The sequence below is a fragment of the Bidens hawaiensis genome, unplaced genomic scaffold (genome assembly GCF_021521415.1).
Source record: "Bidens hawaiensis isolate Kalapana, Puna unplaced genomic scaffold, B.hawaiensis_p1.1 tig00010472_1, whole genome shotgun sequence".
In the NCBI taxonomy this organism is placed as follows: domain Eukaryota; kingdom Viridiplantae; phylum Streptophyta; class Magnoliopsida; order Asterales; family Asteraceae; genus Bidens; species Bidens hawaiensis.
Window position 1 is genome coordinate 495941 of NW_027491800.1, and position 27914 is coordinate 523854.

At 36.2% G+C, this 27914-nt stretch overlaps 2 protein-coding genes and 2 pseudogenes across 2 annotated transcripts; 3 read left to right on the forward strand and 1 right to left on the reverse strand.

The window, feature by feature from the left end:
- Positions 1–1154: 1154 nt before the first annotated feature.
- Positions 1155–2217, forward strand: LOC143535447 (blue copper protein 1a-like). Its single transcript, XM_077029697.1, has 2 exons — positions 1155–1351; positions 1892–2217. The coding sequence occupies exons 1-2, from the start codon at positions 1186–1188 to the stop codon at positions 2215–2217; spliced, it is 492 nt and encodes a 163-aa protein (XP_076885812.1). The 5' UTR covers positions 1155–1185.
- A 15566-nt stretch (positions 2218–17783) lies between these two features.
- Positions 17784–20166, forward strand: LOC143535445 (subtilisin-like protease pseudogene; annotated as a pseudogene).
- Positions 20167–20827: 661 nt separating this feature from the next.
- LOC143535444 (subtilisin-like protease pseudogene) lies at positions 20828–23369 on the forward strand (annotated as a pseudogene).
- Positions 23370–24389: 1020 nt separating this feature from the next.
- Positions 24390–25386, reverse strand: LOC143535446 (blue copper protein 1a-like). Its single transcript, XM_077029696.1, has 2 exons — positions 25128–25386; positions 24390–24737 (listed from the first exon to the last, which is right to left on the reverse strand). The coding sequence occupies exons 1-2, from the start codon at positions 25291–25293 to the stop codon at positions 24412–24414; spliced, it is 492 nt and encodes a 163-aa protein (XP_076885811.1). The 5' UTR covers positions 25294–25386; the 3' UTR covers positions 24390–24411.
- Between the last annotated feature and the right edge of the window lie 2528 nt (positions 25387–27914).

A 27914-nucleotide genomic window follows, 5' to 3' on the forward strand; every position in this document is an offset into this window, starting at 1 on the left:
CATCTAGATTGAAGAATTTTAATTGATTAAAGTTGAAGGACATGCTTATTCTTTTAAAAGCATGTGTATACAAAGTTGAACTTCAAACAGATAGTCATGATAAAACTATAAATAAAAACAAAGATAAAATAAAAGAAGTTTTTCATCGATGCATATTGTGTATGAGAGGAAAGGAGACATGTAGCTTTCTTATATAATTTTTTTAATATATTTTTTTGAGATAGCAACAATATGATTTTTTAATATGAGAGAGATTCAATATTTTTTTGAGAGGAAATGAGGTTATGAGAGAGAGATTGAATGAAAATTAGGTTTTCAAGTGATATTAGTGATTTTTAAATTTATTTTTGAATTATTATATTATAAAGAAATTGTAAGAATGTTTTGTATTTATAAAAATTAATTAAATGGACCAATAAAAACGAAGCAAAACGTGTTGCTTTAATAATATATATAGAATATAGATATAGATTCTTACAGTTATTCATGATGTTCCGGTGCATCCCACTGTTTGTGCACTGTGTAGTCGGGTGTCAGACGTCCTCCTTTTTATTTTAACCGCTACTTTGTTAGAGCATTTCTGGCACCAACCAAACATATATAGGTTTGAAAGCTTATCATTGATGTAATTTTTATTTTCCTCGTTTTGGAAGTTGAGATCAATTTGTGCGTTTTTTGCGGTTGTTTCATATGTTGTTATGAATTGACTTGAAGCTGGTGGAAACTGGTAGTTCCAATAGCCAAACGGTAACAATAGTTGCGCATAGTTTGGTTGGTTGTTCTGGTCAAATAGAGACAAGACCCAAAACAAAAATTGGTAGGAAAGTGCCACCGTGTCTTTTCCTCCCTTCACTTCACATTCTTTGTATGATAAAACAACTTTTATATAACTTGACCCTAAAAATATAATCTAATAATAATCCAATAATAAAACCACACCAAACTTATTATTTACATAGCATAATAAAATAGTAACTAAAAACACTTTATTGTCATGTGGCATCCAACACACAATTTATAAGACCAAATCCATAATATCATTGCCGTCTACAGCCGGTAGACAATGTTAACTCTAAAATTGTATAAATAGTCATCAATCGTGTAGCTATTATTTCATCCCTTCAACGAATTTATTTAATAATTTTCAATAGAAATAGTGATTAGGAACCCCAAATTTATTTCAAAATGGCCACATCCCACTTGAACATTGTCTTCATTGTAACAGTTTTTGTTCTTGCGACGACAATCTCGGCAAAGGAATACATTGTTGGGGATGAAAGTGGTTGGAAACTCGACTTCGATTATCAAACATGGGCCAAGGATAAAGTTTTCTTCGTTGGCGACACACTTGGTATGCTATATACCCCCGCCATTTATTTCCACAAATTCAATTCAAATTGAATTCAAAATAACCAATTCGAAATTCAATTTCAGTAAAAAATATATTTTTAATTCTATTTTTTAAACCACTACAAACTTCCTAAATATTTAATGTAGTTACATTCAATTAAATTTTCATAACAAGTGAAAAAAGTATTATGAATAACCAAAATGATGAATTTAAAGACTTCTGTAACTTTTTATTTGTATAAATATGCATATAAAAAATAAAAATAAAATGTTTAACTTGAATTCGAATCAAATCAAATTTGAAATCACAGATTCGTATTTGATACGAAATTCGATTCGAACCTTCAATTTCAAATTCGACCTGAATCGAATTTCGAGTTTCTCGAGTCCGATTCGATAACTGCTCACCCCTATAAGAAACTAATGGCCAGTGTTGCCACCAATTTTTTTAAAAACTTTTGCGACTATTTTTAGTGACTATAAAATCACGGTTTCCAAGACGTTTCATAAGTGTAATCCTTTACAATTCTCTTTGATGCAGTATTCAACTATGCCGTTGGTGCCCACACCGTGGTGAAAGTTAACGGTACCGGCTTCCAACAATGTAGCACTTTAGCTTCCAATGGAATCATGATAAGTGGACACGATGTCGTCCACCTTCAAACCCCAGGAAGAAAATGGTACATTTGTGGTGTAGGAAAACATTGCGAGTTGAGAAACATGAAGCTTGTTATCACGGTTCTACCTCAAACCTGGGCTCCAGCTCCAAGCCCTGTAGCAACATCCGCATCAGGCAAATTGACAGTACCAACTATATATGGATTCGCAGTTGCATTATTCGGCAGTCTTTTATTTCTCTTGGCTTGAACATGTATTGTTTTATTTTCCGATATTTATTGTGATGCATTGTATTCAAGTATTGTACGTATTCATTTGAAGATGGTTGGTGTACGTAACATGAATTCTTCCTTATTTGATCAATTGGCAACTATCCTACGTATGCAACTATAATAATTGCAATCTTGTTTAAGAAGATAGTATATAGAGTCAGGTCTTTAAGGTCATCTACTACAAAAAGAGATTACCCCGTCATGAAAATAGGCCCAGTCGCAAAAGTAGCTCATAGCGACAAAGGTCGGTTGTAAATCCGTTGCAAATCCTTCCAACACCGTATCGCAAATAAGATCTGTCACACATTTATCAATCGCGATTTAGCTACAGCTTATGCGGTTGTGAATCCATTTTCACGCAATAACCGTCACAAAACACATTGTAAGGCCAATATTTGTGACTTACGATATCAAATTACGAAACCCATTATTTATTCACGGTCAAGATAATATTTAATGTCGGCGAGCAAATCCAGACACGAGACGAAAACTTCGGACACGTGTTTAACTTCAACGGGAAATGCTTTTAGAATATTATTGCCTTTTGCTATAAATACGTCATATGTTATCTTTGTATATGTGTGTTTTGTATGGTGTAAACAACCACCCAAGGGGAGCTCACCTTGGGTGGAATCGGTTTGTTTAATGTTATAAATCTACCGGTTACGGAGTCGTTCAATATTATCTTTGTATATTTGTTCGATCGTTTGTTTATACCGCACCCGTCTCGCGCGTTTATCAAGAACAAAGTCGTTCGTTGTCGGATCCGATTTCAGGACCTACAAGTGGTATCAGAGCGGGTCGAATCTCATGATTCAACTTTGTTCTTGATATTCGGGTTCTATTTCCGCTATTACCCGAACCGAGACGTTAATTCCGTTGAAGTTTTGGAAATAAAGTTTGAAGTTTTCGGAAATAAAGTGCTTGAAATTTGTCTCGGGTTCGTAATTTCAGAACCACGGCTGTTTAAGAGCCAATTATGAATCATAATCCGGTTATCATGAGAGTCTGTGGTCTGGTCAAGGAGCTGCCGGAATGATTTTTTTTTTGCTGTTGACCATCGTCGTTCGACAAAGTGACGTTACCGGAATACGTTTTTTTCCGGCAGGATGCGAATGACCGGTGGCCAATACCCGTTGAGATGGTGGTGGCTGTGATATCTAGGGTACCGGATCTGTGGTGAGTGGTGTTGAAGAATGGATATGGCTGGAGGCGGTGAGGAGTCCGGTCACCGTAATAGGTGACAGAAGCGGTTTTCCGTCGAGCGTGGCTGGAGTGATGACGGTGGTGAACGGCGTAAGAAAGAAAGAAGAAAGGAGAGCAGCGGTGGATGGTGGCCGTGGATGGGGTGGCCGGAAATCGGTTTTCCGGCTCCGGTTGATGAGGATGGCGGCTGAGATTATTGGATGACGATGTTGGAGATATGATGGTTAAAGTGGTGGTCGAAGGTAGAAAGAAGAGAAGACGGCGGCGCGGCAGTGTCCGGATCTCTCCGGTGGCCGGAATAAGTTTTTCGACGGCCGGTCACCGGAATGACGGCTGATGTTAGATGACGGCTGTTGCTACCTTCATGTGTCATATATTCTATTTTTGTGCCCTAGTATCAGTTATAATGGAAATGGGCTTGGGCTGATTTGTTTAAAAAACCTGGTATGGGCTGGAGCAACTGATGGGCCAACTTCTTACTAGTGTGTTGGGTTGTTAGTTGTTTCATGGGCTGCCCAAACTGATTAAGAAGCAGACCATCCTACTACTTTTCTACTTAGGCTGATGATGCCTTCTTTTCGGGCTGTTGTGGATCAGCGGAAATATTTTTGGGCCGAGTAAGTCGTTTACTTATGTTTGGGTTGACCAACTGAAGAAAGTCAAATACGTTCGGGATTTCGTCTTGTTTAACCGTGTTCAAAGCTTGTTATTTCTAAGGCGTTCGAGAAGTTGGATCCGAAAGGTAAACTTCGAACGAAATAATAAGTTTTGTTCATTTGATCGATGAAGCCGGTAATTCGAGATTGATTTGTGGAAATTCAAGCTCATCTCATGCCTATATACAAGCGAGAACTACTTCAACATTAAATATAGGTGGTTCATACCTTGAGGGGGTGAATTGAAACGAAGAGGCTTCGATTTATCAGGTGATTTGTGAAGATGCGAGACACGGTGAGACAAAGTTTTGATATCACAAGTCAAGGGGGTGATTGTAAGGCCAATATTTGTGACTTACGATATCAAATTACAAAACCCATTATTTATTCACGGTCAAGATAATATTTAATGCCGGCGAGCAAATCCGGACATGAGACGAAAACTTCGGGCGCGCGTTTAACTTCAACGGGAAATGCTTTTAGAATATTATTGCCTTTTGCTATAAATATGTCATATGTTATCTTTGTATGTGTGTGTTTTGTATGGTGTAAACAACCACCCAAGGGGAGCTCACCTTGGGTGGAATCGGTTTGTTTAATGTTATGAATCTACCGGTTACGGAGTCGTTCAATATCATCTTTATATATTAGTTCGATCGTTTTTTTATACCGGCACCCGTCTCGTGCGTTTAACAAGAACAAAGCCGTTCGTTGTCGGATCCGATTTCGGGACCTATTACAAGAAAAGCAAGTTGAAATTGAAAAGTTAAAACTTAAACTTAAAATCTTTCAAGAAAAGCACAATGTCATCTATTACAAGAACATAATTAACAATTTAAAAGATGAAATTGAAAATTTAAAACTTGAAGTTTCTGACAAAAAGGAGAGAGAAAAAGCAAGTTGAAAGATTTGAAGCATCATCTGAGAAATTAGATGATTTTATTGGAGCCTAGAGAAGTTCTAAAGTTAAAGCGGGGCTGGGGTATGATTACACTGCCGTACCACCACCATTCAATGATAACTACACCAGATTGCCCCACTTTAGCTATAATACTTTTCCAGACGAGGAAATGGAATACGAGATTGGTAGAATACCAAAGCCTGTGAAATTTGTTCATGTTGCCTCTCAAACTGCGGCTCCAGTCTCATCATCTGATAAATCTGACATCAATGTGCCTTGTGTAGCAGGTGATGTAAATGGTGGTGAATGTGGGATGGTTAACCTGGGTTGTAAGCTAAAAAGAAAGTTAGAACCACGTTTTGAATCATGTGTGGATCTAACCAAAACTATTAACAATCCAGTTTGTAATAAAGTTTGTGAATCCATGTTAGGAAGTTTAAAGTTAGGGTCAAATTATGTATTTTGTGAAAATTCAAGTGATGATAGTTGTACAAACGTTTGCAATAAAAATGAATGTTCTTCCTCTGACTCAGATTATGAAACCATTTGTGATGAAACTTTTGTTGAAAAATGTGTCAACGAAAGTAGGCCTGTTGAGGTGAACATATCAAGTTGTTCATCATCAAGTTGTGAGAAAAAGCAAAGTTTTTGAAAATGAAAAGGCAAGTACTTCTTGTAAATATGTTCCACCAAATAAACGATCATTTCTCAAACAACCAATCAATTTAGAAATCCTCAGCCATACAACTTCTATGATAACAACTACTATGGTCATTATCAACAAAATTTTGTTGATCCATATTACACAAATGTGTTTTATAATCATGTTCCTTTCCAAGGATCACCTTTCCCACCACATCAACCACATTGTAGTTCAGATGAGTTCTTTGGCACTCCCAGGAGAAAGTGTCGTTTTGTGTGTGTCACTCTTCTCACCTTGCAAGACATTGCAAGCACTGGTTCAAGCAACAACTTGATATTCAAAGGTGGCTTAGTCAGTCCCCAAAAGAAGCTTTTAGTAGCCCTGGTTCAAGGACTGATCAAGCTGATAGTGAACCCAGTGAAATGGATGTGAGATCCAAAGTAAATAAAGTAAAACACAAAAAGAAACCTTTTTGGAAAACCAAGAAGGATAAAATCAAAAAGGATCCTAAGACTGTAAAGTCTGAGGATTCACCCAAAACAGTTTTAAAATCAAGAAAAGAAAAGTCCAAAATTTCCAAAACCAAGGAACAAGTTTTTGCTTAGATTCCTAAGGACTGTTCTTCATCAAGTAAGGCTCCACCAAGAAATAAATGGTTTTCAGGAAATAAAATCAAGTTTGGTCGATTTACGGTTGACCTTCTCGGGACAAAAGTATCCCGGGAACCCATGTCTATTTGAATGTTTAGTGCATGCAGGGTCAATCAAGGAGGACTATCAATAGTATTAGGTACTTAGATAGTGATTGCACCTGGCATATGATGGGAGACGAACTCTTGCTATTTGATGCTAAACCATTTGATGGCGGATTCGAGTCTTTCATAAGCGACATGGGAGGACAAACTTCATGAAAGGGAAGCCTTGTTTAAATGGTTCAACAACAACTTTTCGAGCGTTTCTCAAACCAACCTCGTCCAACTGCTTCAGTCAAGTGATGGATCCAGCATCAGCTGTTGGATCTCGGTTTGAATCTCTTCAACTTTGTTATACAATGTGATAATGCATGCTTAAGATAGTCTATCTGACAACAACTTTGCTGACCTTTTCACTAAAGCCATCGATCATGCCCGGTTTGAATTTCTGGTCGAATCGCTCGGCATGATCAATTTTGATTAAAACAACCTATCTATCCTTTTGTTTTAAAATTGTAAATATTTTTCAAATATGTCACAATTTTAGAGGGAGAAAATGAGTTAAGTTTAACTCACCAAAAAGATTTTCATTTCATCTTAAGAAAAGAAAAAACAAATCATTTGATTTACCAAAAAGATTTTATATTACTTTTAAGAAAATCTAAAAGGGATTGTCCCGTTTAGAGGGAGCTCCTGCTTAGAGGGAGTCGGATAATTAAAATTTGAAAATTTTGAGAAATTGATCCGACCATTGGAAAATGATAGTACATTGATATGCAATGATCCTAGCGCATGAAAAGAGTAGATCAAAAGTCTACAAAATCACTCACAGATGTGTAGATAGGCTTGACAAACAAGTAAGTGCCGGGTGATATAAACCTAAATTCTTGCCGGTACTAGTGGATATACGACTATCAAACGGTTGCATGATTCTGTGAAGTCATATTCATGAAGGCAGAAATGTAATTATACATGTCATACCCAAGCCTCTCTTTACCTGATCACAGTTGTCTTATGAAATAAGTGTCAATTTTAATTTTCATTTGAGTCAAGAAAAGCCTCATAAAAAGGCAAGAAAAAGGAAAACAAAAGAGTCAAGAAAAGAAAAAGAAAAACAGAAAAACAAAATGAAAAATCAGAAAAAGAGTCATTTAGGATTTTAACTTCTGCTTTATTTCTTCATTTATTTGATTCAAGCCTTGGACTTTCTCCGTTTGTAGTCATACAAGATCTGATTGTTAAGGCCCTGAATCTTCTGCTTTATTTTAACTTTTCTAGATCGAGTCAAGTGTGCAAAGCACCAAGTATCAAGTGTACAATGTACAAATTGTCAAGTATGTTAATAAGAGTACTGTGATCAACTAAGAAAGGTTTAAGTCAAGTTGAGGTGATATGTCAACACAAAGTAAGCCCGAGATATGATGGAATCAGTAACATGTCTGATTAAGTGGGGACCACATAAGCACCGTGCCTAATTGTACTTTAAACGTATCACTTTGGCATCAAAACACTTGTCAAGTTAAACAAATGGACGATATCTACAGTCGGTGATGAAATTGTGACATAATAATATCAAAATGGAAACGCGATCTAGGGCTTTGTAAATCAATATGATTCCATGTTGTGATCTTTCTCACAAAAATATTAAAATCGTTAGAAAATTCTGTAAATATTATTGATATATAATATTAATTTCATCTTTACTCCTATCTTTTATTGTTTATTTTGATTTTGTTTTATTTTAGTTTCAACTTCAAAATGTTATGTATATATTTTCGTTATTTTTAAAATATATGAAAATGCCAAAAAGATTTTAAACTTTTATTATGTTCGTACATATTTTGTTAAACTTTGTTTCATTTAAAATCATGTGTTTTGTTGTCAAGGTCGTTCATGCAAAGTTCGTTGGAAATCTGGGACTTAAACAAATCATTTACAAGTTGAGGGACTGAAATTGGGAGGGCCTATGAACGAATTCTTCCTTGACCCTCGAAAGGGTCTGTGAACGAATCTTATTCGTTTTAAGTTTTGTGCAGGTGTACATGGACATGTAGATCAAGAGCAAGTCTGCTTGGAGTTGCAGGTGCTGAAGCGCTTAAAAGAAAACGAGAACGTAAAAGTTGATAGTTGAAGCTAAAGATGAACCAATCGTGTTTGAAGACAAGGAAAGAAACCAGTCGGCTCAAGAAAGTCAACAAAAAGAAGATTAGATGTCGAGCCTCCCGCATCTGATGTTTCTAAAATTTGCTGTTGCCAATCCTTCTCAGAAAATAAGATAAGAACAGAAAATAAAGATTTTTCCAAGATCCAATGTGGTTCAAGATCCTTGATCAAGACAAGTACTAAGTTTCAAGAAATAAAGACGAAGCAAAGAACTTGACGAAGGTTCCTCGACATACTCAATCATAGAGGGAGATTGTAGGGCCAATATTATATATTATTTTTAGGATTGTATATGTCGTTTTAGTTTGCATTTAGTCGGTGTAATACGTACTCGGTAGGTTTATTTTGTACGTTTATTTTATAAACTTTGGAGAAATATGGACCCTTTATAAGGGTCACTTTACCCATTTCTCCATGAAAACTCTTTCACAACTCAAGAGAAACAACTCTTGGAAATAAAAAGAATTTCTCTCTCTCTATCTTCTTCTTTCTTTCAAGCAAATAAACCAAACAAACTAAGATTCGAGTGTCGTTGGTGATTTCCGCTAACCAACAGCACGGACTAATCCGAGTCAAGTCTTAGAGATCCATTTAGAGGACCTACACACATTAGCCAAAAAGCTATTGTGATTGATTTTTCCTATGGTAATAACGATTTGTGTAGAATTGCGTGGTACAACATTCCCTATATTAGAAGGTAAAAGTTTGAAAACTGTATATAAATTCAGTTCGAATACACATAAAATTGAAAAGCTAATTCGAATAAGCTTATTTGATTTTGTTTAGTTTCGGGTGTATTTAAAAAAGGCCGAAAAAAGAAAACAAATTTTAAAAAACAATGTTAAAAACAAAAAAAATAATAAATATAGAAGTTTATAAAATTCGGGTTATTAAAATCGGTTAGGCTGGAGATTATTGTTCGGATAAGGAGCCAATACGAATAACCAAAAGTCAAATTCGGTGCAATACAAATTTCAAAATTTTCAAATCCAAATTGAAAATGTTACTGCAAATCAAAGAATACATCACAATAAACATCAAACAAACTAATCGAGAACAATATATACTATATAGCCCTCTCCCTCTTATTGAATTATACAGAGAATGATTACAATGAAATGAAAATGAACTTAAGCCTGTCATTAGCAACCTTACTTAAAACCGTAAAACTATGTTTTATAGGCGTTACCTAGCTCCATGTTATTATGGTGGGGGCGCAACACACCACTACACCCAAATCAAATGGGACACCACCCCTTGATCAGCGCCATTTCAGTAGCGTTGGTTGTTGGAAGTAGTTTCGGACTCCACGTCACAAGTTGGTGAATTTGAGAGACTAATATTGACAAGTCGGTCATAGTTAGTTATGTTTCCAAATTACAATATGTATCCTAATTGTATTGTAATTATAATAGGTAATGTCTTGGCTAGCAAGTTAGGGTAGTCTGTATTAACCGAGTTATGGTTAGACATTATAATTGTGAAGTGTGAGATGCAACCGAGTTTGGGTTCATCGAGAGACACACATGAGATGCAATCATGCAACCGACACTACAAACAAAATGCCATATAGTGACACACAAAATGTGCCATTAAACAACATAAAAGTGCCACTAAAGACCCATGTAGGAATGTGCGGCACACAAAAAAAGTGCCCCTAGAAGCGGTGACGCTAAAGCCTTTTGGTTGCACTTTTTTTGTATGCCGAACAAAATTTTTGGGCTTTAGTGGCACTTCTTTTTTTGCCACAATATAAAGAAAGCCTTTTGTGGCATAATTTTTGTGCCTTTAAAAAATGGTCCTACCTACATATCGATACTAATTTTAGTGGCCCTTTTTTTTGGCACAATCTAAAAAAAACTTTCATGACACAAATTCTATGACCGTGAAAATTGTATCTATTTAAACATATGTGACACAAAAATTATTGTATTTACAAACTAAAACATAAAATACAAGTTCGATAACATTGTAAATGTAGAAATCATAATATTATCTAAGTTCAATACGAAACACATTCCAAATGTTATACAAAAATTGCTTAGCAAGTAACACTGCATATTCCAAATGTTTACACAATGAGCCTAAACATTCTTTTGGATGAGAAGTTCACTTTCATAAAATTTAGCTCCAAAACTTCTCATGATATTTACCCTATCATCATCAACCATATAAGAAAGCATTAGTATTAATTCAAAATAATTAAAACCTTAATAACAATGCATCAAGATCAAATTCATCATTGCGACCGACCATATAAATACCTAGAATTAACATCATTTCCATTATCAAGCCAACAGTGAAAAATCTACAAATCATAAATGAGGGACCGGTAAGAGTGAAATATAAACACAAAATCAAAAGGGGAAGCGGTAACAACGTTGAATACACAAACACAGACGTTTAAATATAACAACATTGAATACCCCACACACACACAGACGCTTAAGTTGTAACCAAAACAATCATTTATTCCATAATTAGCAAAAAAAAAAAACGAAAAAAAAACAAAAAAAAACTGAATTAAAGGCAACAAAAAAAAACTTAAAACAAAACTGGACTAGAATTACTACCTTGGTTGTATAATGATGCAAGTTGCATGATTGCGCTCTTGTTTCCTTCATACATGAATAAATCGGGTGAACGCAGTCCTGAAAACAAATTAATTAGCAGAACATGTTGCAGAGATGAAAACACATTCTTGTTGATGAAACATAACTTAGAATGCCAATTTATATATAAACGGGCTGTAATCATACCTGATAATACAAGATAATCTGCATATTTGACCAACAGAAAAGAAATAGGCTTGCTGGATTCTTGGCGCTGAACTGCGACCTCTATTGCATACCAAATTAAAGAAAACTAAAGTCACTATATTTTTAACCAATAGAGTAAACTAAACTCGATGTCATGGAAAACAAATACCTTCTACTACCGCTTAATATCAGTCAATATAGTTTTGCTTTTTAGGGAGGTCTTCTTTACCACACCTGGACAGGAGTTATTATGTCATAGATGTGCATGATCAGGTTAATCAATACAAAAAATAAAGCATTCCCTATATGAATTTGATCTGTCAAGAATCAAGATATACCATTTTTATCTCATCATCTTTTACAATTTACATATAAATTTTATAAGTTACAAATGTCAATTCCACAGGTCAAAACAACTTATAAGGCAATGTGCACAAGCCAATGCCAACTTAATACAAAATGCATATATGCATCCATGAAGTAACTATAAAAAGGAATAAAAGCTTGGTAATTGATCATACCATAATTCATTGGTATGCCAGGCGCAAGTCAAAATCATCAACCAGAACTTTGACTTCTAAAAGAAATGGGTCTGTGTTAGATGAAATTTCATATAAAGAAAACATATACAATGAAATTAAATAAGTTTCAGAAACTAAATTCAATTTTTGGAGCATACCATTATACATATATTACTGCATTAGGTGGCATGAGTGCACGAGCTAACAACTGCAATTGCCATGTAATTAAAAACTTTTAACTTTTAAACAAAATTATCTATATGATATCAACAAAACAGAAGCTCAAACTAATTACACATCATAATTATATGCATACATTGAACTAGACCTGAGACAACTTGTCAAAGTAATTATGAACATACATATGTGGGCACTATCAATTATAGCCAAACAAAGTTATTTGGTCTCAAATGAGACATAAGTATGTTAATTAAAGATCAAAATCATCATTATATTTCCTAACAACACTGTTCTGGTCTTCTATTTCACATTTGCTCGGATTTCACTACCAAATTATTTTAAAAGACAAAATTATGGTGAATTAGGTCTAGTTTTTGCTACCATCAGAAACATATTGAGAACTTAGTTCGTACCAGCTTTTATGGTTTTATAGGCATCAACGAAAAACGAAATCACAATTAACAGACCATAACCTGGCATTCTAAAATATGCAGACATCTATGTATGATGTTCGTACGGTTCAACGAATCGAAAACAGAGGTTCGATTTACCTGGTTGTGCCAAATCAAATCGAAGACGAAAGGAGTAGCAAAAGGGCAGCTGTTATTGGATGGTCGATGTCCTTTGTATGCCGTAAATCGGTGAAGCAGTTTATCAAAGAGGCAAATTCAATTATGCTTCAGTTTAGGGTTGCAGACATATAAACCGCGGACAGCGTGTGTGAATTTTAGCTGTTTTTATATTCAGTTATAAGAAAATTCATTATTCTTTTATTTCGAATGTTTCATAATTGAAAAGTTTAATTATATCATACTGAAAATTAAAATTAATGAAATAGGAAACTTATATTTATTGAAAAAAAATTATCATCATTTAAGGTAAGTGAGGGCCATTGATGTTCTTTTGAGACCATTTAGGGTGTAACCGTATCAGGTGGTGGACTATAGGTTGGACAAGTGATGGGTGCAGGTTGTAGTATAGGTGCACAAATCGGGTTTTTTAAATACTTGGGTTCGGGTATGACCGGGTATTAGAAAATCGGGTATTGACAATACCGGGGTTGGGTTCGGGTCCGGGTATGACCGGGTATTGGAAAATCGGGTATCGGCAATACCCGGGTCGGGTATAGAACCGGGTATTTGAATACCCTATTTCCGAGTATTGAATAAACCCTATTTTCAGGGTTTTTTCGGGATTTTTGAGGCTTTTTCCCGGGTATTTTTCGGGTATAGATTGGATATCTTTGGGGTATTTTTGGGTATTTTTCAGGTATTTTACGGGTAATTTCGGATATAAATTGAATATTTGAAAAACCTGGTTTCGAGTATTGGAGAAACCCGGTTCCGGTTTTTTGGTATTACCGGGTATAAATCGGGTCCGGTTCAGGGTACGGGTTTTGGTACTGAAATGCATACCCTATCTGTACCCTACGGGTAGGGTCGGGTACGGGTTCGGGTATCAAAAACCCGTGTATTAAAAAAACCGGTTTCGGGTATTTTTTTCGGGTTCGGATTTTTGTGCACCTCTAGGTTGTAGGGTTGAATTGTGTAACCTAAACATAACTCATTTAACTCGTTTATATAAACAAGTAGTTGATGCTCCTTGTGCTTTGTCTGGTTGAATATGCAGGTTGCCGACTCTCGCTGCCGAAAACTTAGTAACACAAATCAGTCAACGATTGATGCTCCTTGCATGACGTTTCTTGGTGCAATCGATCAAAATGACTAGTTCAACTCTTGAATGGATGTAAACTCAAGCTTGAAACAACTAATCATTGGTCAAACACAATCTATATAGATCAATCTATGACAACCCATTATAACCCTTTTGATATGTATGACAAAATACAAGATTGAGATCAATGTAGGTTAATCTTGATCAATAATATAGTAATTAATGGTAAAACAAAATACATTGTAATGGTTGTCATCGTGAATAATCGTTAAACTTGACAATTACTATAAAACGTAGATGTATATGACCAATTAGTTTGTTGATCTAAACCAAAGGGCATTTAACCCCGATCATATATTGGTGTGTTAACTAGTGCCCCTCTGCTAGAGGTCGATGGTTCAAGTAACGTCGTGGTATGTAGAATAGAGTTAGTTAAATGTACAAGCTGATTTTAAACAAAAAGTTAGTCGATGTAATATATTGTATTTAAAAACCATTTTTTAATTCATATCGGATTGTATAAAAAAATGGTATAATCGACCTACTATGTCAAACCCGGCATTACCAGTTCAACTGGCCGGTACGAACCAATTATTAGAACATTGTTGTAAATTTAGATTTTGGTGTCCCTATTGATATTGTAAAAGTAGGTCTAGTGTCGAGTACTCCTAGAATAATCACCAGAAGGTGTGTTACCAAGACAACTTTCTTTAAGTCTGTCTAGTTACTAAGAATTTATCAAAGGTGGTCAACTTCAACCATAATCAGATTTAGTCAGTTAACTTTGGTTGATTTTGACTTTAAAAAATAAAACATAAATCGTTTTTTTATAACATTAAAGAAAGAATATCATTTTTTCTAATTAATGATTAACAATTTTTAGAATAATTTAGTATTTAAAAATGTATTTATCTTATTTATATTGATATTTACATATTTTGTTATAAATATTAGCAAACTTAATATATTTAACATATATATAATATTCAAAATATAATTTTCTTTGTATTTACCATGTCTGAGTACTTCCCGGATACTCTGAGTACACCCAACTCTAGTTGGCCACTTAGGATTCTTCTAGTGACTTTTGTAACCTTAGCCCGTTTACATGAATTTTTGTGAGTTTCCCTTTATAGGATGTTTGCACTATTTTCTTTATTTGTGGTATATTTCGGGCCTCTCGCTTGTTGCTAGGGGTCCCTCTTTTTCTTTTTTTTAATAATATTGGTCTTAAGAATATCATAATATTTATATTAAACTTTTGTTTTATTGTACCTATAAAACTTTCAATTTATATACTTGTTTTATATGAGTTTTATGTTTACGTATGATAATAATGTTATAAATTAATTCTAAAAAATATGTAATAGATACTTAAAAACATATCAATTTTATATTAGTTTATTGATCTAAAATAATTTTTTCTTCAAAGTTTCCAAATTTTCATCTCATATAAATAGATTTCCCTCCAATAACTAATTAAATTTTAATTAATTAATATTTTCCCTCCAAAAATTTGTGTCTTCTCCAAAAAGTGTTTCTCCAACATTTTAATCAAACAGGTAAAGCCGACTTGTGATTATACATATTCAGGCCCCAAAGTTTTAGTGATCGATCAGGGTACATATTCTTGAAAAACATGATGGGAGCACAAATTGGACTAATCAGATGAAGTTTTTCGGTAGCAAACCTTTTATTTTATCCTTGTGAACAACTTCCTGATTTTCACATATCAATCCAACTTTTGGTTTCTCGAAAAGAAGAATTGAGGAGGGGGAATATCATCTGGTGTTCTTTTCCTTACTTTGAAATCGATACAAACACTTGGACCTTAATAATTTGAGAAGGGGACAACCAATTCAAGTCCATAAATAGGTAAATTACTTTCAAAAGAATGTTTTGAATTTCGTTATTAGTTAACGGGTTGTTGGTTTTAGTAAACGAATCAAATTCAAGAAAAACTGAAATTATCGGATATGCCTCTGATAAAGTTTAAAACTACAAATACTAAATATGTAAATTAACTTGAAAACAAACGAGTCAATATTAGTTAACGGGTCAAAACATGTCGGTTTTAGTTGACGAGTCAATTTCTAATGTGTAAGTAGATATTAGTTTACGGGTCAACTTCAAATAAAACTCAAATTGCTATATATGCAGCTTCTGTATTATTGATATAACGTTAATTGTTGGTGAGATATATGGTCATCTAGAAGATTATGTAGGAAAGAGAATAATAAAGGATCTATTGCAAAAGAGTGATAATCGAGCTCGGTTGATTATGGTGTCAACGAACACCATTTATCAATCGTTTAATATTTTCTACAGTTGCTTCATGGATGTATGATTACATTTTATATGAAGCTGGCATTCTTGTGACCCGTTCATATGATAGACAATTTGTCAGCGTTGACCAGAATGGTCATATATCCCCAAATTTCAATTTTGATCCAAACCAAGTAAAAATTAACAGCAAAGTTAAATTTAACATAATTTCCCAGTTTACCTCCACGATCAAAATCAACACTTTTAAGATTCCACATGTGTAGTTCACTATGTTCCAGTTTTTTTGATAATGACCAAATTACCCGTTGTGTTATTCTTTGTAGAACTCACGTATTTGTTATTGTTCATTATATTCTTCCAGATGACCATGTAACTCTTTCTTTGACTATCACCATTTCTCATTTCTAGCAAGCTGAAATTAACAAAAACAATTAAAAAGAGTCTAAATGCTGGTGCTCCATGAAAAATCAAAACTATAAAGATCATGCATTATAATACATGCAAAACATATGGATGATAGATTACAGTGGCCACTTGATCAGTTAATTCTATTTTTTTTTCATTTAGATTTTTAAATTTATGTGACACAAATGCTAATTGGCACTACAAATGTTGCCAATAAAATATGGCATACGCAAAGTGTCGTTAAATATCTAAATTTTGGTGACACAAATTGCTAAATGTCATTAAAAGTGTCTGCCAAGCAAATATGACATACATAAAGTGCCATTAAAACCTAAATTTTAGTAGCACAAATGTGAAATGTCATTAAAAGTGTGTGCCAAGCAAATATGGCACACACAAAGTGTCATTAAAACCTAAATTTTAGTGACACAAATGATAAATGCCACTAAAAATGTGTGTAAGGCAAATGTGGTATACACAAAGTGCCATTAAAATCTAAAATAGTGGCACAAAGGCAAAATGCCATTGAAAACGTGTGCCACTAAATGGCATTTTTTTGTAGTACGAGTTAGGCTTCATCTAGATGCAAGCAAGTTAGGGTTCATCAGGAGTCAAACCGAGTCAGAGTTGAGATATTGTAATCAGTTTTTTGAGTTATATTTGCTGATCAATATAAACGAGAGTTAGCAGTCGTTTACTTCATGTTTGTTTATCAATCCGGGACTTGATTGGCGATCCCCCAACCTCCAGTTTTGACTCTTGTGATTTGCCTATCTGATGATTGTGATGATTAATAACTTGGTTAACTAACCCCCTCCACTACTCATGATTTATATATGAGTTAGTTAATGTTTCGTCTACGTACATTGACGTGACGATAATTTCCTTTCATTAACTCGGTATAATCATCACAACTAACAAGCATAAACAATGGTTAACAAACTCAGCAGGCGTAATAACCATACTACCAGTGGACTGTAATTCACTACTAAAACAAGACTTTGACTAATGTGTTTACTCTACCAGAGTACCAGTACTCTATTATTAATAGAATATAAAAGTTTTTATAATATGAGACCAGGTCCAACCCAATAAATATTAATTTTCAAACCTCTTAAAAAGCGAACATTATGTCCAAATCCGTTACCATTTTCAAACTCCAAAGGAGCTTTCAGAAATCATTGCAGCTCAATCAAGACAATAAGAAAATTACTCAAAGTAGAATACTTACCGCCCAATCAAAAGATACCCTAATAATAATTTCAACAAAGACAAATTAAGTAAAATCCGGCAACCAAACCTGGAGTCATCCTATCGTCTTTCCTACAGAGAATTTTGTTGGTCGGCCGTTATCCGTGTGCTTCAATTGACCTATAAATACACGTTTAAATAAGCATAGAAACATGTCCACACAAAATTACTAAGACCAGTAGCTAGCCAGCTAGCTACAAATCTACAATGGTTTCTATATTGGTTCTCATGCTAACAACCGTTTTAACATTCATTTCAGCCAATGCCGCTGAACTAGAAACCTACATTGTCCATTTAGATTCACCCAAGACTGATCAACCGTTTGTTCAAAAACAAGATCGTGAAAACTGGTACCAATCGTTTTTACCGCGAGCCACAAATGGTGCAAACGATGAACCAAGCATGGTGTTTGCATATCATAACGTGTTAAGCGGGTTTGCAGCGAAACTATCTCCGGATCATGTGAAGGAGATGGAGAATATGGAGGGGTTCGTGTCCGCAAGGCCTCAAAGAGTGTACACGAAACACACGACTCATACTCCAAACTTCTTGGGGCTGCACCAGAATTTAGGTTTCTGGAGCGGTTCGAACTACGGGAAGGGAGTCATAATCGGTGTTCTAGACACTGGAACGACTCCAAGTCATCCTTCTTTCAATGACAATGGAGTGCCAACACCGCCAGCAAAATGGAAAGGGAAATGTGAAATTAAAGGGTGTAATAATAAACTAATCGGGTTGCGGGATTTTACAACGGGTGAAAATGGTACACAGTTTGATCAAGACGGGCATGGCACGCACACGTCGAGCACAGCGGCTGGGAATTTTGTGAATGATGTGAGTGTTATTGGAAATGCTAAAGGGACCGCGGTTGGGATGGCGCCACTTGCTCATGTGGCTATGTATAAAGTGTGCACGGTGTTGGATTGTCCGGAGAGTGCAATCATAGCTGGATTGGATGCAGCGATTGAAGATGGTGTCGATGTACTTTCGATATCTCTAGGTGCAGATCATGCTCCATTTTATCAGGATGGTATCGCATTAGGCGCATTTACCGCGATACAGAAAGGTATATTTGTGGCTTGTTCTGCGGGTAATAACGGTCCCGTTAACTCTTCAATGTGGAATGAAGCTCCATGGATTCTTACGGTAGGGGCTAGCACCATGGATAGGAAAATAGTTGCAACCGTTTCTCTTGGAAACAAGGATTTGTTAGATGGAGAATCTTTATTCCAACCGAAAGATTTTCCTACAACATATTTACCTTTGGTATACCCAGGGTCGAATGGTGATCAAAACACGTCGTTATGCATGGAAGGATCATTAGACGATGTCGACGTTAAAGGAAAAGTGGTAGTGTGTGATAGAGGTGTAAGTGGGAGAGTTGAAAAAGGGCAAGTCGTAAAGAATGCGGGTGGTGTTGCGATGATTCTACTTAACCGAGTGGTAGAGGGCGACAGTACTATCGCGGATGTTCATGTTCTTCCAGCATCACATGTCGGTTACAGAGAAGGAGTTGCAATCAAGAAGTACATTAACTCAACTATGTCACCTACAGCCACTTTATTGTTCCAGGGGACTGTGATCGGAGTAGATTCAGCTCCTGCAGTGACTTCTTTCTCGTCTAGGGGGCCAAACTTCCAAAGCCCTGGAATATTGAAACCAGATATTATTGGCCCGGGAGTTAGCGTGATAGCAGCATGGCCTGTTTCAGTGGAGAACAACTCACAAACAAGCTCTACATTTAATGTTATGTCCGGTACTTCAATGTCTTGCCCTCATCTTGCAGGCATAGCCGCATTGTTGAAAGCTGCTCATCCTGATTGGTCACCTGCGGCTGTTAAATCGGCAATCATGACAACAGCCTATCAAGTTAGCCTAAATGGTAACCCTATTCAAGATGAAAGAGAGCTCCAAGCAGACATATTTGCTATAGGTTCAGGCCATGTAAATCCTTCAAAAGCTAATGATCCGGGTCTAGTTTATGACATTGAACCAGATGATTACATTCCTTATTTGTGCGGTCTCAATTACACAAGCCAACAAGTTGGAATCATTGTGACGAAATTGGTTTCGTGCTTGAAATCCATTCCTGAAGGACAACTGAACTATCCATCTTATGCGATGACATTGGCAAGTGGCGAAAACAAAACATACACAAGGACGGTTACAAACGTCGGTGAGGCGAATTCCACTTACATTTTTTCGGAGCCAGATATTGTTGTTCCAAATGGTACAGTTTTGGTCGTTCACAGTCCTACTTTGAAATTCACCAAAGTGAACCAAAAGTTAACGTATGAACTAACGTTTAGACGTTCTAGTAGCGAGAAAATTAACGTTCCTTATGGTGAAGGAGCGATGGCTTATCGTTCAGGTAAATACTTGGTTAGAACCCCTTTCGCTATCCGGTTTGTGTAAGAGACAATGGTGATCTAGCTGTCTTTATAAGATATCGTATGTGCTTCCTACATAACTTTCCTTTCTTGCTTGTTTCTATCATTGGAGATTTATAATCTCTAATTTCTGTAATGTTATAAGATGTTCGCGATGTATTATCCTTGGATTATTTATAGCATTCTCGTGTCATGAAGTGATTAAAAATTACTAGTAAACCTGAACAGTGCATTTGTCTTTAGTATAATTTAATTATCTTTTGATTTGGTCTCACTTTTATATTAAGCAATTCTCTTTCCTTGATTGGGCCTTTAAACCGTATGTGTAAACATCCTTCCATAAGTACGAACACATGAAAACATGCATGGACAATTAAGGCAGTGGATGATCCATCCTTGAGTGCCCTTGAAGATCAAGCCTATCTAGGATGGTCTATATACAAACACTGTGTTCCCGAGTTCCATTTACGCGACTAAGCCCTATCAAGTTAATAAGTCCAAAAGTCATCGCAATCTTTAGTTTGGAAATCACAAAACTGAATCGACTTAAAAGGCATTGCAACGATGCTCAGTCGAAAATTAATTAGGTGGTAGCAAATCCGTCATAATTAGTTGATCTGTCACAACAATAGTCGGGTGCAAATTCGCCACAAATCAGTGACTTATTAGCAACCACTTATTCGATCATGATTATCTGATATAGACTCATTTTCTCAAGAAAACCGGACGCAAAACAGATTAGCAACAAAACTATTAACCAGTTTTTCTTGCTGTAATAGTTTTACAACAAAGATCCTTAATTAATATAAAAGTATTGATTCTCAGAGACCTAGTCAAACCCAAAGATATTCCCATGACAAAATGATCATGTCATTTTTCAAATCTTTTAATATAAAAAGCAAACAAACCTTATGCAAAGCAACAAGCTCAAAATGAGCTTTCAGGAATCATTGAAGCTTGAAGACAATAACAAAATTACTCAAAAGCAGAATACTTAAAACACTCCTTCCCTTCCAATCAAAAGATGCCTAATTGATAATATTTAATTTCGACATTTAAAAAATTATAAATCCGTATGCCCCAATTGACTTATAAATACACTTTTGAATGAGCATAGAAATATGTTACACAAAATCACCAATATCAGTAGCTAACTGCAAGCCTGCAATGGCTTCTATATTCGTTCTCGTGCTAACGACCATTTTAGCCTTCTTTTCGACCAATGCTTCTGAACTTGAAACCTACATTATCCATTTAGACTCATCCAAGGGTCAACAATTCTTTCAAAAACAAGACCGTCAAAACTGGTACCAATCATTTTTACCACTAACCACCAACGGTGATGAAGAACCAACCTTGGTATTCGCATACCATAACGTGCTAAACGGGTTTGCAGCGAAACTATCTCTAGATCATATCAAAGCAATGGAAAATATAGACGGGTTCGTATCCGCAAGGCCTGAAAGAGTGTATATGAAACACACAACTCATACTCCCAACTTCTTGGGGCTGCACCAGAATTTAGGTTTCTGGAGCGGTTCGAACTACGGGAAGGGAGTCATAATCGGGGTTCTAGATGGTGGAACGACTCCAGGTCATCCTTCTTTTAATGATAACGGAGTCCCACCACCACCAGCCAAATGGAAAGGGAAATGTGAAATAGAAGGGTGCAATAATAAACTGATCGGGCTGCGGGATTTTTTAAGGAGTGGAAATGATACACGGTTTGATGAAGACGGACATGGCACGCACACCTCGAGCACAGCGGCCGGAAATTTTGTGAATGATGTGAGTGTATTTGGAAATGCTAAGGGGACCGCGGTTGGAATGGCACCACTAGCACATGTGGCTATGTATAAAGTGTGTACCGAGTTGGATTGTCCAGAGAGTGCAATCATAGCTGGATTGGATGCAGCAATTGAAGATGGTGTAGATGTGCTTTCACTGTCGCTAGGTGGAGGTTCGGTTCCGTTCTATCAAGATGGTATTGCGGTTGGTGCATTTACGGCCATACAAAAAGGTATATTTGTGGCTTGTTCTGCAGGTAATTCCGGTCCTTTTAACTCTACGATGGAGAATGAGGCTCCATGGATTCTAACAGTAGGTGCTAGCACCATGGATAGAAAGATAGTTGCATCTGTTTCTCTTGGAAACAAGGATTTGTTACATGGAGAATCATTGTTCCAGCCTAAGGATTTCCCTAAAACATATCTCCCTTTGGTGTACCCGGGATTGAATGGTGATCAAAACAAATCGATGTGCATGGAAGGATCATTAGACGACATCAATGTTAAAGGGAAAGTGGTAGTGTGCGATAGAGGTTTTATTGATAGGCTTGAAAAGGGGAAAATGGTAAAGAATGTTGGTGGTGCTGCGATGATTCTATTGAACCAAGCCTCAGATGGTGATAGTACTCATGCGGATGCTCATGTTCTTCCTGCATCACATGTCGGCTACAAAGAAGGAATCGCAATTAAGACATATATTAACTCAACCACGTCGCCTACAGCCACTTTGTTTTTCCAGGGGACTGTAATCGGTGTTGATTCAGCTCCTGCTGTGGGTGCTTTCTCTTCAAGAGGGCCAAGCTTGGAAAGCCCTGAAATCTTGAAACCGGATATTATTGGTCCTGGCGTTAGCGTGCTAGCTGCATGGCCTGTTTCTGTTGAGAGCAACACGCAAACAAGCTCTACTTTTAATACGATGTCCGGTACTTCAATGTCTTGTCCTCATCTCGCAGGCATAGCAGCATTATTGAAAGCTGCTCATCCTGGTTGGTCACCTGCAGCTATTAAATCGGCAATCATGACAACAGCAGATCAAATTAGCCTGAACGGTAACCCTATTCAGGATGAAAGAGAACTCCAAGCAGACATATTTGCCATAGGTTCAGGCCATGTAAATCCGTCAAAAGCTAATGATCCAGGGCTAGTTTTTGACATTAAACCAGATGACTACATTCCTTATTTGTGTGGGCTCGGCTACACGAGTCAACAAGTTGGAGTCATTGTAACGAAAACAGTTTCGTGCTCGAAAACCATTCCTGAAGGACAACTGAACTATCCTTCCTATGCAATGACATTAGCAAGTGGCGAAAACAAAACATACTCAAGGACTGTAACAAATGTCGGAGAGGCTGATTCTACTTACACTGTATCGATGCCAGATGTAGTTGTTCCAAATGGTACAGTTCTCATCGTTCACAATCCTACTTTGAAATTCACTGAAGGAAACCAAAAGTTAACTTATGAACTAACGTTTAGACGCTCTAGTAGCGAGGAGGTTAACGTTCCTTATGGTGAAGGGGCGATGGCTTGGCGTTCAGGTAAATACTTGGTTAGAACCCCTTTCGTTATCAAGTTTGTGTAAGAGACAATCTGAGGTCTAGCTTCTATGTAAGACTGTATGTGTTTCCTTGTTTCTTTTCTTGTTTGTTTCCAACTACTTTCCATCACTGGATATTTAAAACCTTGTCTGCATGCATGTTGTCTCTAGATTCTAATGTAATGTTATATAGTATACTCAAATGCTTTGTCCTTAAAATTATTCATAACACTTTCATGCTAATATTAAAGGTTTCTATATGTTACTGTAAAAAACTTGTAAACACTTATAAATCTTCAATTAATCGGAAAAGGCAGTCACTAACTTGTGACTTTAGACCATAAGGATCCCGAGACATCCCTGTGTCGTCCGGCTACATTGCTCTAGAGAACGCATAATCGTTTAATTTTTTCTAACACAAGCAATGTATCCATCTATAGAGCCATCTAAAATATTTTTTTGATTTGGTCTTCGCTTTTATATTAATCAAGTCTCTTTCCTTGATTTGGGTCATTAAATTCATATGTGGATTCATTCTTCCATAAGTACAAACACATAAAAACATGCATGGACAAAAAAGACAACTGAGGATCCATCCGTGAGTGCCCTTAAAGATCATGCCTATCGCGGATGGTTCAATTACAAAATGACAAATCGATCATATTTTTATAGGAAATTGTGTTTTGACACACAAAAAACAGGTTCATGGATGATCGACTCGTCACTCTTCACTTTTTTGAATATTGACCTAGAAGTTTCATCACATGATACAATGAGGGTTCTTTGATCTTTTAATATAAAACAAGGCCGGCTCAACGTTTTTTTGAGGGCCCTAAACGAATTTCAAAATTGATGCCTTTTTTTTCCGAAGAGAGAGAGTTTGGCATCAAGATTCAAGAGGAGAAAAACATAACTAGATCCTCTAAATATTCAAAAATGAGTTGCAAGCCTAAGTCACCATAGAGAAAAAAAAAAAGAAAGAACACGTTACTTTTAAGCATTTTAACACAATCAATATTCGCCACAATTATGTGTGCAAGGGAAATTGAAGGGTACAACATTTGAACAAGTATACATCATAATAAATAACCAATGTCGGAGGGCATAAATCATTAAATATTTCAAACAAAGAGAAATAAAATGCTGCCGAATAATGCAACTATGAATCGGTAGATTGCTGGTACTGCCAATTTACCCGATGAGGATGTCGCTATAGGGCTTGGAACTGGAGCCAATGTTTGAGGGAGAACCGTGATGACAAGCTTCATGTTTCTTGACTCACAATGCTTTCCAACACCACAAATGTACCATTTCCTTCCCGGGGTTTGAAGGTGGACAACATCGTGTCCACTTATCATGATTCCATTGGCAGCTGCAATATTGCATTGTTGGAAACCGGTTCCATTGACTTTCACCACGGTGTGGGCACCAGCCGCATAGTTGAATACTGCATCAAGAGAATTGTATATGATTTCAATTATTAAGCGTGTTGGAATGATATAAAACGAAAAACAGTATTACAAAACTTGCTATTAGCGACATAATTTTGTGACCAAAATATGGTAACAAGTTTTGCGGCAAAACTCAAATTGGTCACAAGTTTTGCACCATCTCAAGTTTTGCGACCACTTCAAAGTTGTGGCAAATCATGGAGGTTGCAAAGTGGCCACAAATATTAACACTCACATTTTAGTCACTAAATTTGTCGCGAACAGATTAGTGACAGGGGTTTGCAACAGCCATATTCTGTCGCAAAGTTTTCACGACTTGATTGATCTTGCAAATTACCAGTTTCGTACGAGTGGATCTAAATAAATGACCGGATTATATAACATACCAAGTGTATCTCCAACAAAGAAAACTTTATCCTTGGCCCAAGTTTGATAATCAAAGTCGAGTTTCCAACCATTTTCATCCCCAACAATGTATTCCTTTGCGGAGATTGTTGTCCCAAGAACAAAAAGGGTTACAATGAAGACAATGTTCAAATGGGTGGTGGCCATTTTGAAATAAAATTGGGGTTTAAATCAATATTTCTAATAAAAAAACTCAAAGATATTAAATAAATTCGTTAAAAAGCTAGATGAAATAATAGCTACATGATTGCTACGTATATATACAATTTTCAAGTTAACCTAGAAGTGCAACCTGGAAAGGTACAGGCTGTAGACGGCAATGGTATTGTGGATTTGGTCTTAACTGTGTTTGATTGCCAATTTGCCACACAAACAATTAAAAAGATATTGTTCTAATTACTATTTGTTTTTTGTTATAAGCCAATTACTTAAAAACAAACTTTCGTCACGTAATCTATTTTACGTAGAATGTGTCAGTGCTCAGCCCAAGTAGGGCTGTCATTTTTAACCGCAACCCGAAATCCGACCTGAATAACTATTAACCCGAACTCGAAAGTACCCGAACTCATGAAACCCGAACCCGAATCTAGCGAACCCGAGTACAACCCGAACTAATACGAGTTAAGTACCGATTACTTTTTAATGGGTTTTGGGTAAACCCGAATAACCCGTTTGAATAAGTATTCTATTCAATTATTATATCACATGCCTTCTACTATTCATTGAATATCATTGCTTACCAAATTCCTTTTTTTAAGTCGTCTATTCCATTCCGATTTGAACACCACCTATTGATTACTATTCCAACATTCATTAATCTAGAGATTAGATATGACTATTATTCAATCAATCGATCGATCGATTTTTCAAGCTCAGTCATCAGTCGATCGGTTATTCATTCTATCAATCGAAATCGTTCTTCAGACTCTTTCGATTGGATTATGTGGTTTGTTATTTGCATATATATATGTAAGTTAAAACTTGAAGATAATATATTTGCTTGAATTTTAGCATACATGTACTTTTTTAGCTTTTTAGGTCAAATACTGGAAACCCGATTAACCCGTACTCATAAATCTGAATCCAATGACCCGAATAACCTGGGAGAGATTGGGGTCGGGTATGAGTACTGGAAAAAAATTTCTGAAACCTGAGGAACCCGACCCGAGAAACCCGAAAGTACAACCCGAATAACACCCCTAAGCCCAAGTGGTTGAGGTGAGACACTTAATGGCTTCAATTTAAAAGGGGGAGGTCTTAGGTTCAAGTATCACATGTGGCAAAAATAGAGGGTTCACGGTTGGGTCAGGGGGTTTCTCGCCTATGATGGGTTTCCTCTTGAGTGTAGAATAGAGATGATCGGGTAGTGATCCAAATGACGGTTAAATTTTTTTTACGTTGAATGTATTATATAATGGGAGTGTAGACGAATGAGGTGTTCTCAATATCGGCTTGTTTAAAGCATGAATAGAGCTAAGATAAGATGCTCTTGAGTCAAATTTGAGGCTCTAATAATAAATGAGCTCGATTCGGGAGTCAGGATGTCAGATACCGAGTTTGACTAACTTTGCAAGACTAAACGAGCATATTTTTTTTGCATAAATGTAATTTTTATTTAGTGTATGTTACATATATTTATTTCTTGGTGTATTGAATTTATGTAAAAAAAATTTAATTCATTTGGCTTTTTATAAATTCCTTTTTTATGTGTTATTTTCTAATAATTACATGATTGGAAAACATATGTAAAACGGTCTTAATCCAAAGGATACGTGATGCTAGACTGTCGCTATCTAGTCAAAAACAATATAAATCAGTGTCCTTTTCACTTAGGGTAAGTAGGGTGTCGAACCACGAGGAGTATGTGGTCAGTGTAAAGTGTAAACGATTCCTAACATTATGAAGTAATTCAATTAAAGTGCTGATCACACTAGCAAACAATTTGGTTTTATAGTAAACAAACAAATAATCAAAGATTCAATCAGTCAACAAAGCAAATCACACCCGGGAATCCAAGTAAGCAAACTAACAGCAAACTCATGCACATAACAGATAAATCAGTGTCCTAAGGCATCCACGCTCGCTAACACACGGCACTGGTTATCAAACGGTCCCTGCCAGTGTGACTCAACTAAGGGAAGATGTATGCTTTCTCACAATTAATAGGTCAAAACAATCCTATAAGCAATTATCATAGCAACTGGTACACTAATCGTTCCGATCGAAATAACCCTAAAATGACGTTGTGCACAATAATACTAGACATCAATACTCATAGATTAACATCAAAATAATTACAATCAATCGTTCTAGTACATGAGAAAATAACTGAAAGATTACAAACTATACATCCCGGGTATGACTCGAAGGATCTAGCCGCGTCTTGGCATCTCTCGGGCTTCGGTTATGATGGATAGGATCATGCATGGGACCTTGAGATGATTGGAAGTGATGGTTCTCCTCTCTTCTGCTCTGAAAATAGCCTGGATAGTGAATTGGGGCGTCTAAGGTCGTCAAAACAAGATATAACATCAAACCCTAACTTTCCCGTCGGTGGAGACCGTCGCGTAGCGCGATGGTCACCCTCCCTGGACCATCGCGCTACACGATGGTCCAAGACAACTTCATATTTAGATTCCTCTCGTCGAGAAACCCAAAATTCATATACTTCCTGGTCGCTTTTGTGAACCCATTTTCTAGCCCAGGATATGCTCATTTTACTTCCCGGTCGCTTTTTGTGAACCCATCTTGTTCAGTTTTAGCATCGG